The sequence below is a fragment of the Miscanthus floridulus genome, chromosome 3, assembly GCF_019320115.1.
Source record: "Miscanthus floridulus cultivar M001 chromosome 3, ASM1932011v1, whole genome shotgun sequence".
NCBI classification, from domain to species: domain Eukaryota; kingdom Viridiplantae; phylum Streptophyta; class Magnoliopsida; order Poales; family Poaceae; genus Miscanthus; species Miscanthus floridulus.
In genome coordinates, this window is record NC_089582.1 from 55,755,511 (window position 1) to 55,773,771 (window position 18,261).

Below are 18,261 nucleotides of genomic sequence, written 5' to 3' on the forward strand. Positions count from 1 at the left end.
TCCAGCTCGAGGACGAGCTGTTTCCGGAGGAGGGGAGAGATGTTATGGTCGGGGTCACATATGAGAGGAGGAGCAAGCATCGTGGGTAAGCCAAACAGGTCCGGCAAAGATTGGGTTTGTTAGCATTATTAGGAGTCTTAGAGGGGTTGAGTTTGTTAGCAACTTGAATCCTTATTTTCAACGTCAAGTTGTTAGAGTCAATTGTATAAGAGTCCAACTCTTGGTGAATGGAAAGGTAGCCTGGGATTGTGACTACAAGTCACCCTTGGGCGCCTGGCGTCTCCCATTTCATCGCCATCTACTGTTCATCGTCATCTATTGCCGCCGCAACCACGGCTCCAGACCGCCGACCCCTTGCACGCTCTCACGTTCCTCGATCCCCTCCCTACTTCCTCCGAAGCAAAGCACGACGTCGTAACACTAACACAATGAATTGAAAATTATCTGCTACTTCTTATGTCAAACCTCGACAGTTCAACCAGGAGAAGGGCAGTCTATATATTTTAATCTGTACAAATGCATTCCAATTGTCTACATAAACATGCATTAGCCACAAGGGCATGGGACAGTCAAATTTTCAATGAGCACCTCAAAAGGAAGATATGATACGAACTGCATAAAGAGAAACTAGACCCACGGAAAATGCAACATGACACTGAAAATTTATGTAACTTTCGGTCATAGAAAGGAGTTCATACATTTAATTTCACTTAATATGGAATCCAAGTAGCTAATACAAACAGAAAACAACACCATGATAAAAATAACAGCAACTCCCTAAAGCAAAGAAGATCAATCAGAACAGCTAGGATGATTTTTTTCTCAAATACGCAGGAGGACTGCATATCATTGCATTAAGAAGGAACAGCTAGGATGTTGAATGCATACAAGTGATCTTCAAGGCCAACATTTTCCATATCAAGCAAAGGTGCTTTGAAAATTAATTCAGTCCATGGATCCCCCTTTCAGCTCTTATGCATAATGTCAGGTCCAATTGTAAACAGTGTGATATCAGTTTTAGCCTCCATGTCTACATGAGGCTTTCTAGCCCTCTCTGGTTCATCTTAATAACATCTGAAGAACTTAAATTTTATACCATTATGTGTGAATGAGCATGCATGAGCGCTACCATGGTACAAGCCTCGAGTAAAAGTTCAAAGTTTTCACAATTTTGCACTACAGATTTATGCAGATATATCGAACATGACTTCTAATGATTTCCATATAAAAGTTGGAGATCAAGTTTATATATACCTGATTGTAGTTTGCCCGTATTGGCTCAAGCTCTGCCGTAGGTGGTGCAGCTTCAACCTCGGCCAAGGAAAAATACTTAAGATGAAGTGCTGCCCATCGTAAAAAAGCCCTCAGGTCTTGCTTACTTACACTTCCAATGGGGTTTATATCAGCTGAACTGCAGTCATACTTTGTAAAGCAAGAACAGTGTTATTACCATTTCCGCACACCAGCAAACAATATATTGCAGTTACAGAAATCATAAAGCAAATGCCATACCCATTGGGCATCTATGGAGCAATCTAAAGACACACCTAAGTTGGGCAATGCGTTACCTTTGTCAAATAACCACGTAACCCTTCATCGACGTTCGAGCTTCCAAGAACAAGATAGAACCCAGATTTGTTGTGGACCCATGGCATTAGAGAAGCCATCATAAAGGCTAACACCATCCTGATTCGGGCTTGAATATTTTGCAATCCCAGATTCTCGGTATTTGACCCCCCATCAATCTGAAGCAAACAAGAAATGTTTTTGGGTAGTAAAATAGACTCCCTCCCTTAAATTGAAAATCATATTCTTCTTAATGAAATGGCACGCAGCTCTCGTGCATGGTTTGAGGAAAAAAATGAAACTCATATGTACTGTTCGGTCTTATATTTTTACCGCTGAAGGGTAGCCAGATGCCAATCGGCTGGCTACCATCAATATTTTAATCTATTATCCTTGCTAAATGCTAATGAGAACTTTTGGCCACAACAATATCATCGAAACCCCTTGCACTCATGATACCAATCTATATTTTAAAGCCTGTAGATCTAGGACTGGTAACTTATAAGGACGGCCTTACATATAAGGTGCTAAGGTATGTAGAGTATAAAAGCGTAATGTCCCTTAGATGTAGGGGTGGCAATTTTTCCCCTTTTTTCATTGACTCCTTGTGTCTTGAGGTCAGGGCTAGTAGTTCCTCCCAGAAGCCCAAAATGCCAGTGAGACAAGAGAACCTAACCCATAAGAGATAAGCCTGACAGTGACCAAAGCCACCTAAGCCTAACTACCCATTGCCCAGGCCACATTTCACAATTATTGCAAAAGAAAAAATAGTTAAAGTTTGCATGGCATACCTGTTAAGGGGTATTAAGCAAAATTTTCAGTCCAACAATAGCCACAGACTAAAATACTATGAAAAGGTGAATAAACATGAATTCAAATATATATGTTCTCTGCACACGAATCTGAGCTAGCTTGGCTAGTCATGTATACCCAGACCACTCATGTTCAAGTCCTCGTCGACACGATTTGGGTGCTTATTTTCTTCTTAATGAAATGCCACCTAGTTCCTCCTAGGTTGGTCTAGTTTATTTTTATGTTCTCTGCACTGCAGTAATTTAGTAAACTGAAGTCACGTTGAAGAAATACCTTGTAGCGTGGTCGCTTCCCAGTCAATGTTTCAAACAAGGAAAGAAAAGCAGATACTATACTATCAATGGGTACATTCAGGTGGAATGAACCAATCTCCTCAGCTAGCCTTTTGGCACGTGATCTGGTATCTTCAGAACTGTCCAGAACATGGCAATGTAAATAAAGCAGACTAACAATCTACAACTTCAACAAACAAAACTTCTACAATCACAGATAATCTAGAATACAAATTAAACAAAAATGAATGAAAAGCAGATATCTCCTATTTAATTCTTTGGATTGATTTACATTGAAATCATCACATGATTACCATTTAAAAAATCATGTTACAATGCTGTAGCAATTAGAAATTAAAACACTTCCATCACATCAAGGAAAAATTCAAACTTCAACTACAGCCATGCATGTGCCAAATACAACGTTTTTAATGAAAAATTGTGGGGAGGTTCCCCAATCCCCACAGCACAAGCTGTTTTCAATTAAACTAAAGAAGAAAACATGTGTACAGAGTTTAAGGAAACAAATCAAAAAGGAAGTAAAGACTATCGCCATGATCCATCTTGTACAGTAACTTCATCTTTGAAGTTTCTTTTCCACACTGAAACTGGGGATTTTGTGTTGCCAGTACCCATGCAGCTATATGGAGAGTTGGCCTAATGTGAGGGTAGTTGGAGAATTGGCCTAATGTGGGGATTTTGTGTTGCCAAAGTACCCATGCCAGCTGCTGCAATTGGCTTGCTGCTTCTGTTTTCTCATTAAGTTGTGTTAGGAGTGTATCTTGTGACTGTGTCTTGGGTGTGTGTTTTTAGGGTTTCTCTACTTCCCTTTGTACTCTCTTCTTTCTTAAAGAAATGATACACAACTCTCTTGTGTTTGAGAAAAAGGAAATGGGAAGGGCACGCAGTAGAATAAGGTCACTACAAAGAAAAACTCACCTATTTTCAGTTCCCATGTAAACGGTGTAAAACAAACGTTTAGCCAATTCCCTGCTATCTGTGGGGATCTCCCCATCTTTATACTGCCCAATCCGAAGAGCATCCGCCTTAACTTGCTCATCTCCTTTCTCTATATCTGCAGGTTGTTGACATGATCATTAATTCTTTTGACAAAATTTGATCAATTAATCAAGAGGAAATAGAACACCAGGAACTTCGTCCAGTGAGATATTTGACAAGAATTCAAATGTGGGCAATTCACAGACTTCGGTCATATCAGCTCAAGTGCAGATTTAAAGAAGGCATAAATTTCACATAGGCAGCAAAAATGATGCTTGCAACTTCACAACTCATAAGACAATTATTTAGTATGGTGTATATATCATCAACCTGTTTGGTTTATTCAATTACATCAAGCTCCAATGGAAAAAAAATGGAGATGATGTCAATAGAGTATTCGATCATACCTATTTTTAAATATCTGAATTACAAGTATTCCATCATACCACTTTCAAATGTCTGAATTACAGCGCAAACCCTCAGTATGAATTAGAGCCATGTATCATATATTAAGAAGAAAAAAGGGTTTTGAACCCATACAACACCATACAGTCAAACCACACAACATAGACTCTTGCCACTGAACACAAACACTAAAACGACCTCGACCAACAAACTATCACTTGACCCAAGACCAAGGAGATGTGAAACCCTCAAGCCCCAGCTAAACACCAAAGTTGTAACTCCTCCCTAATGAACTCTATTACCCCCATTTAAAATTTGAAATTAGGCAAGATCCCATCAAACACGCAAAGATTGTGGTGATTCCAAATTGCCAGGCTCCAAGGATGATAATGGAGTTTAGACCTTTCTGTACTTGACCATCCACTCTTTCATTTGTTTTGGCCCACCAAATGCCAACTAGAGATGTGAACAGAGACACTTTATTCAAAAAGGAAAATTTAAAAGGTTATGACAATGCACTGAGCCCTATACATGTCAGCCCAAAGTAATGCTTCAGTATCGTTCCATTTGATCATCATGTAGAGTTTCCATGATATTTTATGTGTTAATTTTGATATTAGAATAATTACTTTGCTCTAATTTATTCCCCATGCCATGACATGAACCATAGTTTTATTTCAATGGAATAAAACAACACTTCATCTGATAATTCATAGTCATGTGGCTTTCTCCTCCCTAAATGTTAACATATGCATCTGTTAACAAGTCTGATAACTCATAGTTAGGTGGCTTTCTCATCCCTAAATGTCAACATATGCATCTGTTAACACTCCTGCAAACTATGTGTTATGTGGCTGTTAGGATTGAGAGGAGAGAGTCGAGGGGAGCGATGGCGGCTGACGCGATACAGTACCCGCAGAGCTACAGTACCGCGGGTACTGTTCATGGGCGGCAGTTAGGGCTGCAAGGGCGCTGGGGGAGGCCGGCCGCGGGGCTTCGCCCACGGCCGGCAAAAGAGAAGGGATTTCCTTCTAATCTCTTGCTTGATTAGATTGATACATCTCCTCCCATTATATAGAGAGGTCGGACTTGGTCCCTAAGCAAGCGACTAATTAACCCTAATGGGCTAAGGCCCAATAGGCCCTTGACTCCTCTAACACTACACCCCACCTGGACATGCAGCTCGTCCTCGAGCTGCAATCTAACGATGACACTAACGATGCCTCCACTAGACACAACCCTAACACCTAAAAATAAGCCTTTTACATCTCGGCTTATTTTATTGACCTGAAGAAGATTACGACTCTTTATTTTTGACTCCTGAAGATACGGCAGGCACCCTCCGCTTGCTGGACCAGCACGTGTGTAGCCACCTGGATCCCATGGAGACCATCGGAACGAGAGGGGTGCACGGGTATGGCCACCTAGAATTGGTGGCAACAGCAACCAGCGGAGACGTGCTCGTGGCGGACGGTGGCGGAATGCGATGGCGCTAGGCAGTGCGTCCCCGCCGGTGACAAGGAGGGAAGCTGCGCCCATATCGCCGGTGCCGCAGAGTTGGAGTTCGCCGCCCACGGAAAAAACACCATGCTTGCGCCTGAAGACAACAGCAGGTTGGCACGGTTGCTGGTGGCCGTCCGACCAGGCGAGGTCGACCGACCATGCTAGGTCGCGCTCCCCTATGCTGAGGTCGACCGCCGCCAAGGTCGCCTCGTGCATAGGTGAGCGCATCTTCTGCAGCCGCCGGCGCGCTAGGAGGCCACGCGCCGCAGCCTGCAGCCGCACCGCCGCAAACACCTTGCAGGCACTTGCCCGCGCAATCGCTTTCCTCTCCGTGAGCTGCAAGGCTGCTGCTGTAGGGACGACTGGACGCCGCCGCTTGAAGATGGGGTGTTGTCGTCCCTGCCGGCGCGCTAGGAGGCAATGCGCCACCGCCTGCAGCTGCGCCGCCGATGCCTGGATGCCATCCACTCCCCCGTAAAAGACGCCATCGCTGTCCTGCTGTGGTGGCACGGGGCTGGGGGTGGTGAACGACGGGATCAGTGAAGGAGAGGTGGAAAGCAGCGCGGGACTACTGCTCGGCACCGACGCTGGCTGTGCTTCAATGTTATGGACGAGGGTCGCGAGGACGTCCATCTGGCACTGCAGGTGGTCAAAGGTCGCCATCCACTCACCGAAGGCACCTGTGGAAGGTGCAGGCTGCTGCGCAGGCAAGGGCGCCACAGTGGCTGTGGCGGTGGTGAACACGGGCGGAGCTGCGGAGGACAGGGCCAGCGGTGCTGCGGAGAACAGGGCCAGCGCAGCCCAAGGATGTGTGCCAAGCGGCGTGGAGATGGGCATGACGGCGTAGGATCCGGCCGGCGGCGCTGCGGAGAACAGGGCTGGCGCAGCCCAGGGATGTGCGCCGAGCGGTGTGAAGAAGGGCACGGCGGCGTAGGATCCGGCCGGCGGCGCTGCGGAGAACAGGGCTGGCGCAGCCCAGGGATGTGCACTGAGCGGTGTGGAGAAGGGCACGGCGGCGTAGGATCTGGCCATGGTCTCTGATACCAGATGTTATGTGGTTGTTAGGATTGAGAGGAGAGAGTCGAGGGGAGCGACGGCGGCTGACGCGATACAGTACCCGCGGAGCTACAGTACCGCGGGTACTGTTCATGGGCGGCAGTTAGGGCTGCAAGGGCGCTGGGGGAGGCCGGCCGCGGGGCTTCGCCCACGGCCGGCAAAAGAGAAGGGATTTCCTTCTAATCTCTTGCTTGATTAGATTGATACATCTCCTCCCATTATATAGAGAGGTCGGACTTGGTCCCTAAGCAAGCGACTAATTAACCCTAATAGGCTAAGGCCCAATAGGCCCTTGACTCCTCTAACACTATGTTTCGAAGACAATTAAGAGAACCTTCTACTAAAAGGTTTTTCTTATGCCTAAATAGTAACTTATGCATCTGTGAACACTCCAGTAAACTATGTTTCGAAGACAATTCAGAGAACATTCTACTAAAAGGTGAACGAAGGAATACAGAAATTAGATCTGACCTTTTATAACAAGTTGGCACATGCACCCGACTATTGCCGCAACAGATGAACTATCCGCACCACCAGAAAGGGGAAGCAAAAATCCTGATGCTTGACTCCTCCTCAAATAATCCCATAGCCAACAACTAGGTCCAAACGCAATCTCTTCTTCAGGACAGTGATACACAATCTGTGCTCAAAGATAGACATGACAGAAAAGGTTACTCCAAATACCCATTTGCACAGTTTTCATGATTTGTAGGGCTCAAGAGATAGACAAGGGAGAAAGCATTTGCCTATGAATACTTAATAAAACGACAATCAGGGTAACAATGATTTTATGCAATGTTTTCTCAGTATAAAGAAGATGTTCAAATAGATTGTCAACAATAGTTACCATAGCAGGAAGAAACTTTACAAAATAAACCCACGATGCTAGAAAAATCATACATACAGGATTATAAAATTCCAAAGCCCAAGCATGTTTAGTCAATAAAAGCTCCAAGAATTGGCCAATACCTTAGGCTGATTTAAGATTAACCAGTTGGGCTCTGCTGTGAAATTCTTCTAAAAGCAATTAGTTCATATTGTATATATGATTATGGGATGAGCTAACAGGCATTACCTATCAAAGCTTAATCATCATACACTGGTGACTGGTTTACGTTGTTGAGGCCCATACTAAATGCTCTAACTGGAAGAAAGCTTGAGTTGCTTTCAGATATGGTAACAAAAAAACACCTACTAAGAGCATCTCCGTCAGATATCCTATTCAATCTCCTATACCTAAAAAATAGTGTTTTAGGAGATAGAGGAGCTGCAGCAGATCTCCTATCGCATCTCCTATACCTATAATTTTTAAGAGATCTCCTAAAAGAAGCATCATCTCTCCTAAATAAAGGCGACAACACCCTCTCCCCTATCCTTAAAAAAATAAAGGAGACAAGTTTTAGGTAATCTGCTGCAGCAGTACTCTCCTATATCCTAAATTGATTTTAGGGTACTATCTTAAAGCAACTTATAGGAGATGTAATATGAGAAATCTGGTGGAGATGCTCTAAAGCATTACAGAATAACATTGAAATATTGAAAGACCAACTAACCTGAACTGGAGAAGTCGGAATCATTCCACTCTGAAATGATTGGCAAAGCTTATATGGTACCTTCACAAAAGGTACATTTTTTCTGTGGCTTGCTTGCTCTCTGAAACTAGAAACAGATGATCGGTAACTCGATACCTGATCACAGAAATGAATGATCAGCTGTGCTAGAATATGACTCATATTTGCAATAAAACTACAGCTAGATAACTCATAATTTGTAGTAAAGCAGAACAAATGTGGACTTTGGAGAACTGCATATAGTAAAGTAGAATACGACCCATGTTTGCACAATTCATAGCTCACAAACCTAAAGCTTACGAAATATAGTAAAGCGGAATAAATATGGACTTTGGAGAATTGCAAACAGGCAAACACTCAATAAGTTTCTAAAAGATGCAAAGAATAAGTAAAAGCACGGAATGGATATACCAGGCCTAACAACTAAACTAACTATTATACCCATAATGATAATTTCTTAACAAATATTCTTTCTATGCAAACAGGGAAAGGTGTTTTAGATGGTAGATATAGAAAATTGGGGAGTAGTTGAATGTATTGTTTTTGCCACAACCCACCTTACCAATTTTTGGTAGGGTTCAAAGAATTAGGCACTTGCTTGGATAGTTGCAAATTTTTTGAATGCTCATGGCCCTAGTTCGAAGGGCGGGCCTGGTGCAAGCGGTAGAGTCTTACCGCGTGTGACCGGAAGGTCCCGGGTTCGAGTCGCGGTCTCCTCGCATTGCACAGGCGAGGGTAAGGCTTGCCACTAACACCCTTCCCCAGACCCCGCACAGAGCGGGAGCTCTCTGCACTGGGTACGCCCTTTGTTTTTACGCCTCACGGCCCTAGTTCACATCATATGAATTTTATTGTCAATCTTGAGATCCTGGCAATCTTGTGGGCACTATGGACAACATTTTTTTTTGGCTACTAGGAACAATTTTATCAAGGTTGGTTGGGCAACAAACCAAAGAATAATTTTCATGTAACTAAAAATAGAACAAAAAGGAACAGGAAACAATCAAAGGATTACACAAATACAAAAAATACCTAAAGGATTAGAACTTACAGCATCAAGATCTACCAGAGCATCCAGAACTTCTACATCCTTCAACGAAAATTGAGATCCCTGAGCTATCAAATCACCGTTTACCGCAATGCAGCAACAACCATCTAGTGGGAACATTTAAAAAAAACAGAAAAATTCTCTGAATAAGTATGATCAACATAGAACACAATTGCAGAATTAAGAAAGGAAGGGCCAAATCAGGAATGCCATTCAGAAACCTTAAAGTGGAAAACAACATACATAGTAGTTAATACATCTTCTGTAAACAGCACTCAGAAGGCACTTCAGTTCATAAATCATAAAAGAACAAACTCAATTTCTGTCCCCAGTAAAATATCGTCATGGATTCATGGATAAGCACCTGCTACCCCAGCCATCAGCAATTATGAGGTATAGCCACAGGAGTTATTTGCAAGAAGATTTTTTTTTTAAGAATTCCATTCATAACATCACATCCCCTCTGTCGGACTACCCAAAACCACTAAGTCCAAACTGACATGCCACGTATCCTACATAGAGTTTCAGTACTGCAACCTCCAACAATAAGGGAGAGGACAAAGCATTTTGCTCCTAAGTTTTGTTAGCGCAGTGGATAATATCATGTGGATATGATAAACAGACATTCAAGTCAGGTATAAAAGAATAAAAAAAAAATCATGAATGTTGTGTTCGTGTTGTAAGTTGGTTGACAACTGAAGATGAGAAAAGAAAATCAGATAATAAAAAACAAATCTACAAGAGCACAAACAACGGCATTTTGAGATACCATAATAAAGGCGGCCACCATCGCATCCCTGATGATTAGCATACATGTAAACACCGCCACATGTTTGAGTTGCATTCCTTATGCAATCAATCCGAAGATTGAGCTTCCTTAACTGATGGTGGCTTCCACTTGCATTCATGAAAACCTCAACACCATTCAATGCTAAGTCAATCCGAGGAGCGTTTGCTGTAAAGAGCTCTTCACAGGTTTCAGCAGCCAAAGACCTGGACAAAAGGATTTTTTTTTTAAAAAAAAAAGATCAAATAGTAACTAATGCTTAAGTAGTGCTTTATCATCAATAATAGCATCACAGAGAGTATACAAATTCACTAGTTTATGAAGCATATAGATTAAACCTTCATGACAAACTGCAGAACATTTCAAACTAAGAAAGTGGTATGTCTTATTTCAATCCAATATCCAACTCAATTTGAAAAAAGTTTATTCAGCTCTTTGATACCATGTACTCCTACATAATACAATTGACTTCTAATCCATGGCAGCAAACCAATGGTTTTCTCTAGCATGTCTGCATGTGTATGTTCATTAGAAAAGCAGGAAGCTAAAATTACAACGACAGAAATAAATTCAAGTAGCATTCATACTTACACATCTAAAAATCGCATGTATCCATAACCAAAAGGCACAGTATCCTGGGATATAGCCTCTGAGACTTCAATGGGGAGCTGAAAGTCAACAATCTCGTCTTTAAATGTCCAAGCAGAAAACCAACGGAATTCCCGATAATTTCCATCATTTGCAAGGGACATCTTTGGCCGGATCATGATTATCTTGCGATTTAGGCAGAAGACCTGGCAATTATACCGCACACTATTGAAAATAACCGGCATTCCTATGCTGCATAAGATGTTGTCCGTATAATCCCCAGTTAAAATGTCTTTTAAGCACTCCCACCTGCAGATTGATACACGGAATAACTAACAGCAGATGCATATAATAAGTCACATGGGCAATATATTGTCTTCCAGATAACGAGTGCATATTCGGCAGTTGTATCAAGATAAATGGAATGGTTTGAAGTCCCTGAATGCAGAGAAATACAACTTAAAAGACATGGGTGAATTGGTTGTCCTGCCATACGTTTACTTTTTTACTTATCAATTTATTTATTTACACGTTCTTTGTACAGCAGACAGAGATAGTTTCCCTATAAAAAGACTGAACTTAATTAGTACAATTTCTAGACGACATAGCTAATTCAACCAAGGTGGAGAAGAGGAGTAACCCATTCCACCCCAAGTGAACTGGTTCCACCAGAGTGAGGTAAAAAGTAACCGATTCTACCAGAGTGCAGTGGAAGTAGCTGATCCTATCCTACCAGAGTACAATCTAGCAGAATCCCCAAATTGCGAAAAGTATTAAGGCTCCACCACACGAGAAGGTAGCCACTGTAATTTAAGTGCGGGATACTTAATCTCGAGCAACACGGTAATCTACCGAATTTTATATATGAGCCATGGGAGCCGGGCTGGGCCGGCCGAGACTAGTAGAGATAGAAGGTACTAGGCGGTGACGTACGCGTGGGCGGTGGTGTCCTGCTCGAGGAAGTGGTCCTCGCAGCCGTAGCCGGTGAGCTCGAGCTCGGGGCCGACGCGGATGGCGGCGCCGGCAGCCTTGGCGCGCGCGATGGACTCCTTGACGTTGCGGAGGTTGGTGTCGAAGTCCATCGCCCACTGGTTGAGGTTGCACGTGGCGACCCGCAGTAGCCTCATCTCGCCCGCCACCCAGATCAGGGGCTCCTCCCCTCCTCCTCCTCCTCCTCCTCCCGAATCGAGACAGCCGGCGTGCGAGGCTCGTTGGTTCGGCCTTCGGCGCGCCGGGGAGAGGATTGAAGGCGGCGGCGGGCCGGCGGCGGAAGAATGTTTCGGCTTTTCGTGTGGGCCTGTGGAGAGAGTGGCTGTGCCGGTGGGGAATCGAATCGACGAACATAGAAAGCACCGGAGGCGTGGCCGCGTGGGCGGCTCCGAAGGCGGAATCAGGCCCCAGCTGTCTAGTGGGACCGGGATCCACCCGTGTCAGAACTCGAAGCCCTACGCTACGTTGCTACAGTACCTCGCCGGTCGATAGGTTCCGTTTTTGGGACGGACGACTGCTGTAGATCTCTAAACGGAAATGCTCCTGCGCGGAGGTCCGACGCTATTTTATCGGAAATCACAGGCCATTCAGCCTGCCAGCGGCCCCAACATCTCCGACATGTTTCTCTCTAACACCGCTTTTCATTTCTCTGACGCGTCTAGTCATCTCTATTTGCCTTTCTCCTTTGCCGTTGACCGTCTTACTCCCTCACTGCCTCTTCTTCCCTCATGGCCCTGCCTGCTCATGCCCATCCTCTTTCTTCATTCGCCGCTGCGCCTACCCGCCTTCTTGCCTTGCCTCCATGGCAGCATTATGGATCTAAGTGGATACCTCTATGTTGAGGTGTCTCTCGACTATGAACTCCTCTATGGTTGGATCTATCTCTCAGCGACGAACTACACAATTGAGGAGTGGCCTCGCTGGCGGCAAACTACTCCATGGTGTTTGGGCTCCTTCACAAGAAAAGGTCAATCGGATCTACACTCTATGGTGGGTTATGTCGTAGTATGTGATTATGTTGCTACAATCAATTTTGGATGTTACAAGTTTTATGGCAGACTCCGTACAAATTGGATTTTGTGATATTGCAATAGCTTATTTGAGATGTTGTAACATGCTTTTTTTTATGTTACATGAGGTGATTCAATATGTTTCATTGGATAATTTTGATATGACAGATGGTTTGATTTTGAGATGTGGTTTGAACGTGAAGCAAAAGGCAATGTTGTGGTGAGATTTTTTTGTTCGAATCATCTATATGTGTGTGTGATGTTCAGCTTTAATTCGTATCCTCGATGTTACATAAGTTTATTTTTAATGTTGGATACACTATTTCTTTAGGCCATGTTAGGTTTCACCTGATTTTGGCCCCTTTTATTCACTAAATTGTCAAATAGGGTGACTGAAAAGTGACTAAACTGGTTTAGTCCTCTAGTTTCTTGGGGGTGACCAAATGTGGGGGTCTACCCCCAGGTACCCACGGCGAGGGATATGGGTCGCACCATCAGGGACGGACCTGCCCATGACATCAAGACTTGCGTCGTACGGTACTGATCGACGTCCACCGCAAAGCTTCAAGACGATATCCTAAAGATGGCGCAAGATCTCTTAGAATATGCCGTATATTAGATTCCTTGTAAAGATTATTACTTGCTCGATTAGACTAAGATCTAACCGACGTGTAACCCTACCCCTCCAGAGTATATAAGGAGGGGCAGGGGTCCTCTAGTCGACATCTCCATCCGACACCTCATCTCGTATTCCAGCAATACAAACCAGCAAAGCACAAGATGTAGGGGTTTACGTCACATTGACGGCCTGAACCGACATAGGGTTTTACGTCACATTGACGGTATAAACTTATATAAATCTTATGTCTTGTATCTCTATTACTATCTAGTTTCTGATCACGCGCACCTCTACCAATCAATCTACTATCGTGGACATACCCTTTGGTGGACTGTCGAACATCTTTAGTCGACAGTTAGTGCGCCAGGTAAAGAGCGTGCATGTTGATCCTCTGGCGAACCAGATGGACCTCAAAATCACCGCCATCCGTGGCAATTTAGCTTTTGGCGGTGCCACCCTTCACCTATGATGGAGCCGCCGTCTTGAGGCTATTCGCAATGGCTCGACGTCACTACACAACTCGTCGCGAATTCGCGGCAGTACGCTTTGGTACATGGAGTCAAGCGGCAGATCCTGTTCATGCACATGGCTCTGCGTCCTGCAGCAACCCGAGTAATCAAGCTTGCCGTTGGCCGCAAGACATCGCGCTCTTGTTTTCCTCCTCGATCTACGTCCAGCTTGATGCGTCATCAACCGCAGCCCGCAAGACATCGCGCTCTTGTTTTCCTCCTCGATCTACGTCCAGCTTGATGCGTCATCAACCGCAGCCTCAGGCTGCGGAGCTCGGAGTACTTGGCGGCATCACGCGTGCACCGGCTGACAAGATACCGTCTCGATTGGAGCATATAAGGAGCCGATCAATAGCGAACAAGCAGGAAGAGACGATCGTGAGATCAACATGGCATGCAAGCTAATTAAGCAATGAGGCTTGTATGCATGTGCACATGCACGGATGCAATGACTACAACTACAACTCCACGCGCCCGTCCGACTGCATCGAGCCACTAAGCGAGCCGCCCAAGCCACGAAGCGAGTCATGCCGCATCGCAATGATGATCGTCGCGAAGAACGACACTATGACAACCGTCGCCATGATGACAGGTCGGAAAGCTCGAGGGCCGAGCAATTTCATCGACGCCGACCAGATAACGTCGTACGCCGTCGACCAGACGTTCTGTCTAAAGATAAGTATACTTCCTATATCTACATTTAATACAGCTTTCTCCTCGCCGTGTTTCTCCAATTATTATTTCTCCGATCGTTCTCCACAATTAATTTCTCCATGCTTAAAATACTCCGATCGTTCTCCATGCGTAATTTCTTTAAGACACTCCATTTATTCTCCACCGACTCATCGACCGGTCATGTTCTCATTCGTGTTACCCAGAGATGGCCCTATCCTCAACTTTGCTCCTACACGTGCACGAGCCACGCTCTGCGTTATGGACAGTCAGCAGCGGCTCCTTGGCAACGCGCTCTCTCTTACGAGTACACGGGTGTCGGCCACTCCGCGCTATAGAGTTTGGGCTAGTCAGGGCTGGTGACGTGATATAGAATCAACTAGCAGGAAGTTACTCATATTTAAAATATGAACACTTCAAATAAACATAATGTTTATCTACTCTGCTCTACTGCCTTCATCGCCGAGTTCGTATATTTTATTTTACATCATGTACTACCCATTCTACATATTTGTATTGCTGGATCATCGTTCGGGTGGTCGCACTACCTGGCATTCGAACTTCTCCGTTGATCAACTGGTCGGACCGCTAGGTTCATGAACTTCGTCGTCGACCAGTTGGTTGGACTATTCGGCGCTCACTTCTACTCAGCGCTCACTTCACCGCCGACTAGTTGGTTGGGCTACTCGGTGCTCGATTCTTCACCGAGCAGCTGGTCGGATTATTCGTCCCTTCATCATCAGTGATGCTAGGGCTTGCCAGCTAAGCTGGGGACTCCTCGGCATTTGGATTCTTCATGCAAGCATCGCTAGCTAATCTGGGGACTCCTCGTCATTCGGATTCTTCATGCAAGCGTCGCCAGTCAAGCTGGGAACTCCCTTGGTGGTCGGATTTTACTATGTTTCAATGGCGTTGCATGCCATGTGTGCTATCAAAGCTGCTCCATGCCGTTCGAATCAAGGTGCTGATCTTGGGCGGCGTGTTGGGGCCTTGATAGATACATGGCAGATATAGAAAGCCATGCAGCCCGAGGCCCATCGGCACGGCCCGTGGCCCGGCCTTTTGGCCCGGCACGGGCACGGCACGGCCCGGTGGCCCGGCCTTTTGGCCCGGCACAGGCACGGCACGACCCGGTGGCCAGCGGGCCCGTGCTGGCATGGCCCGATGGACCAGGCCGTGTCTGGGCCGCCACCCTGGCCCGTGGCACGGCCCGGGCATGGCACGGTGGTGTAGGCTAGCACGGTGATGGCCCGGTGCCCTATTTGGCCTAGCAGCCCACGAAGGGCGGCAACGGCAAATATAAGCGCAGCGCAGGAGGCCAGGAGCCCCGCTCGGCTGCCCCCAATCCCTCATTCCCTCCCGGCCTCCCCAATCCCTAACCCTAATCCTCATTCTCTCTCTCTCTCGCTCGCTCGCTCTCACTCTGCTCTAGATCTCGATCCACCACTGCCACCGCCATCGGCCCCGTCCTCGGCTTCGGTGACCTCGCCGGTGCTCCTCCACTCCACCTCGCTAACCCCATCATTCACCGCCGTGCAGCCGTCTCTCTCTCTCTCTCGCTCCACCTCGCTCTTGCTCTGCTCTAGATCTCGATCCACCACCGCCACCGCCATCGGCCCCGTCCTCAGCTCCGATGACCTCACCGGTGCTCCTCCACTCCACCTCGCTAACCCCGTCTAGCTGTCCCCGTCTCCTTCCTCCTTTCCCTCTCCTCTCGCTCTCGGTGAACCGTGAGCCATGTGAGTTCGTGTTCTTCTTCCCTACCCTACCTCACCCACCTCGCCGTCGATTCTAATCGTTGTCTCCTCCTCCCCACCTTTGGCTCTAGCTTCTTCATCTCTAGCACCGGGCTCCGGAGCGCATGTTCATCTTGTTCTTCCCTAACCCTAACCCTACTCTTTCTTTGGATCTGCTTGTCAGTTCTTGTTCTCTCTACTCACTCTGTCTCTGTCTTTTTGAGTTGTAGGTTCGTGCCTGACGCCGCATCCTCCTCTAGAGTGGACATGGCCAGGCCGCCGAAGCACCCGTCGAGGGGCGGTGCTGGAGCTAGATGTCGGGGTCGGGCTCAGGCTGGTGCTGGTGCTGGGCTCGCAATGCGGGGGTTGGATCAACATCCCCCCTTATCGATGGCGAGGACCTAGCGCCGCACCTGGACAAGGAGTTGGAAATCGAGAACGACGATGACTTGCGAGATGACGTAGCCGGTCTGTTCGTCATCGATCTCGGTGATGGTGATGGCAACCAGCCCTGACTATCTCGGTGATGGCGATGGCGATGACGGTGATGGTGGAGTTGAGGTCTCCACTGACACTCATGGAACCTCTTCCACCTCTGGTAAGAAAGTTTCTGATGTTTGGGATTACTTCCATGAGATTAAGGAGAATAAAATTTGAGTGAGGGCCATCTGTAAACACTGTGGTGCACGTTATAGTGCTAGGTCTGCTGCTGGCACTAGGCATTTGAGATGGCACATGTTTTCCTGTATGAAAAAACGTAAGCATGCTAGTATGGTCCAGTCTAAACTTGCTATGAATCCTGATGGTTTGAAAAATTGGGTGTATGATCCTATGCTTGCTCGCACTGAGTTGTGCTGTTTGATTGCTAGGCTAGACCTTCCTTTAGGGATTGGTGAGACCCAGGCTTGGGAGGATTACATTAAGCGTGCTCACAATCCTCTGTTTCAAAAGGTTTCTAGGCAGACCACCACTAGAGATATGTCTAAACTGTTTGATGAACAACGTGCTATTGTTATGAAATCTTTGTTGCCTGCTGCATCTTCTGTTTCTTTAACATCTGATATATGGTCTGGTAATGCTAAAGAGGATTATATTTCTGTTGTTGCTCATTATGTTAGTGTAGATTGGGAATTACAGAAAAAAAGTTGTTGGTTTAAGGTTGATTGATGTTTCTCATTCTGGTGAAAACATTGCTGATAGGATTGCTAGTGTGGTTGAGGAGTTTTGTTTGATTGACAAGGTTTTTCTGTGTCTCTAGACAATGCTTCTGCTAATTCTAGGGCTTTTAAGATTTTGCAACCTATGTTCTTTGGCTATTTAGGTTCTTATCCTGCACCTACAAGAGATGATCCTAACAAGGTGTAGTATTTGCTTGTGCATCAACGCTGTGCATGCCATATAATAAATTTGATTGTTAAATCTGGCATAAAGAGGTTGAAACCTTATACTAAAGATTTCAGAACTGCAATAAGTTTTTTAAATTCCTCTAATCAAAGAATTGCATTGTTTAAGAACTACTGCACAGCTTAGGGTCTTAGACCTAAAAAGTTTGGCTTGGATATGGATGTTAGATGGAATTCTACTTATTTGATGCTCAAACATTTGCTGCCATATAAGAAAGTCTTTCATGTGTTCATTACATCAAATTATGGTTCTACTTTGTTGACTGCACAACATTGGTATGTTGCTGAACAAATAATGATATTCTTGGAACTCTTCTATAATTCCACTGTTGTTCTGTTTGGTGTGTATTATCCCATAGCTCCACATATTTTGCACCATATGCTTGACATGGCTGAACACTTACAAAGTGCTGAAAGAGATGCTAATTTTAGAATGATTGCTACTCCTATGAAGCTTAAATTCCTTAAATATTGGGAGAAAATTCCACTCATTTATTCATATGCATTCATTCTTGATCCTAGAGCTAAGATGAAAGGGTTCTTTAATGTGCTTGAATTGCTTGCTAAGGCAACTGGATGCACTTATAGTGTGTACTATGCTGATGTTAAAGATGAATTGTATAAACTGTTTGCCAAGTATGAACAGAAATTTGGTGCAGTGAGGAGTCAAAGGGTTTCAGTCCCTTCAGCTCATACTGGTAAGACAAAACAGGC

General features: G+C 45.3%; 2 protein-coding genes across 2 annotated transcripts in view; both read right to left on the minus strand.

Annotated features, from left to right (window-relative positions):
• Nucleotides 1–11,971, minus strand: part of LOC136541674 (glutamine-dependent NAD(+) synthetase) — a 31,093-nt gene extending 19,122 nt beyond the window's left edge. The window contains exons 1-10 of the mRNA XM_066533682.1: nucleotides 11,542–11,971; nucleotides 10,612–10,917; nucleotides 10,003–10,226; nucleotides 9,237–9,340; nucleotides 8,168–8,302; nucleotides 7,086–7,254; nucleotides 3,591–3,726; nucleotides 2,653–2,791; nucleotides 1,569–1,745; nucleotides 1,255–1,422 (exon numbers count right to left, since the gene is read on the minus strand). Of these exons, the coding sequence (XP_066389779.1) occupies nucleotides 1,255–1,422; nucleotides 1,569–1,745; nucleotides 2,653–2,791; nucleotides 3,591–3,726; nucleotides 7,086–7,254; nucleotides 8,168–8,302; nucleotides 9,237–9,340; nucleotides 10,003–10,226; nucleotides 10,612–10,917; nucleotides 11,542–11,735 (1,752 nt within the window). The 5' untranslated portion in view covers nucleotides 11,736–11,971. The remainder of the gene's footprint in view (nucleotides 1–1,254; nucleotides 1,423–1,568; nucleotides 1,746–2,652; nucleotides 2,792–3,590; nucleotides 3,727–7,085; nucleotides 7,255–8,167; nucleotides 8,303–9,236; nucleotides 9,341–10,002; nucleotides 10,227–10,611; nucleotides 10,918–11,541) is intronic.
• On the minus strand, nucleotides 4,452–6,814 carry LOC136542892 (uncharacterized). The gene is made up of 2 exons (XM_066535520.1): nucleotides 5,226–6,814; nucleotides 4,452–4,511 (listed from the first exon to the last, which is right to left on the minus strand). The coding sequence occupies exons 1-2, from the start codon at nucleotides 6,588–6,590 to the stop codon at nucleotides 4,452–4,454; spliced, it is 1,425 nt and encodes a 474-aa protein (XP_066391617.1). The 5' UTR covers nucleotides 6,591–6,814.
• Nucleotides 11,972–18,261: the final 6,290 nt, after the last annotated feature.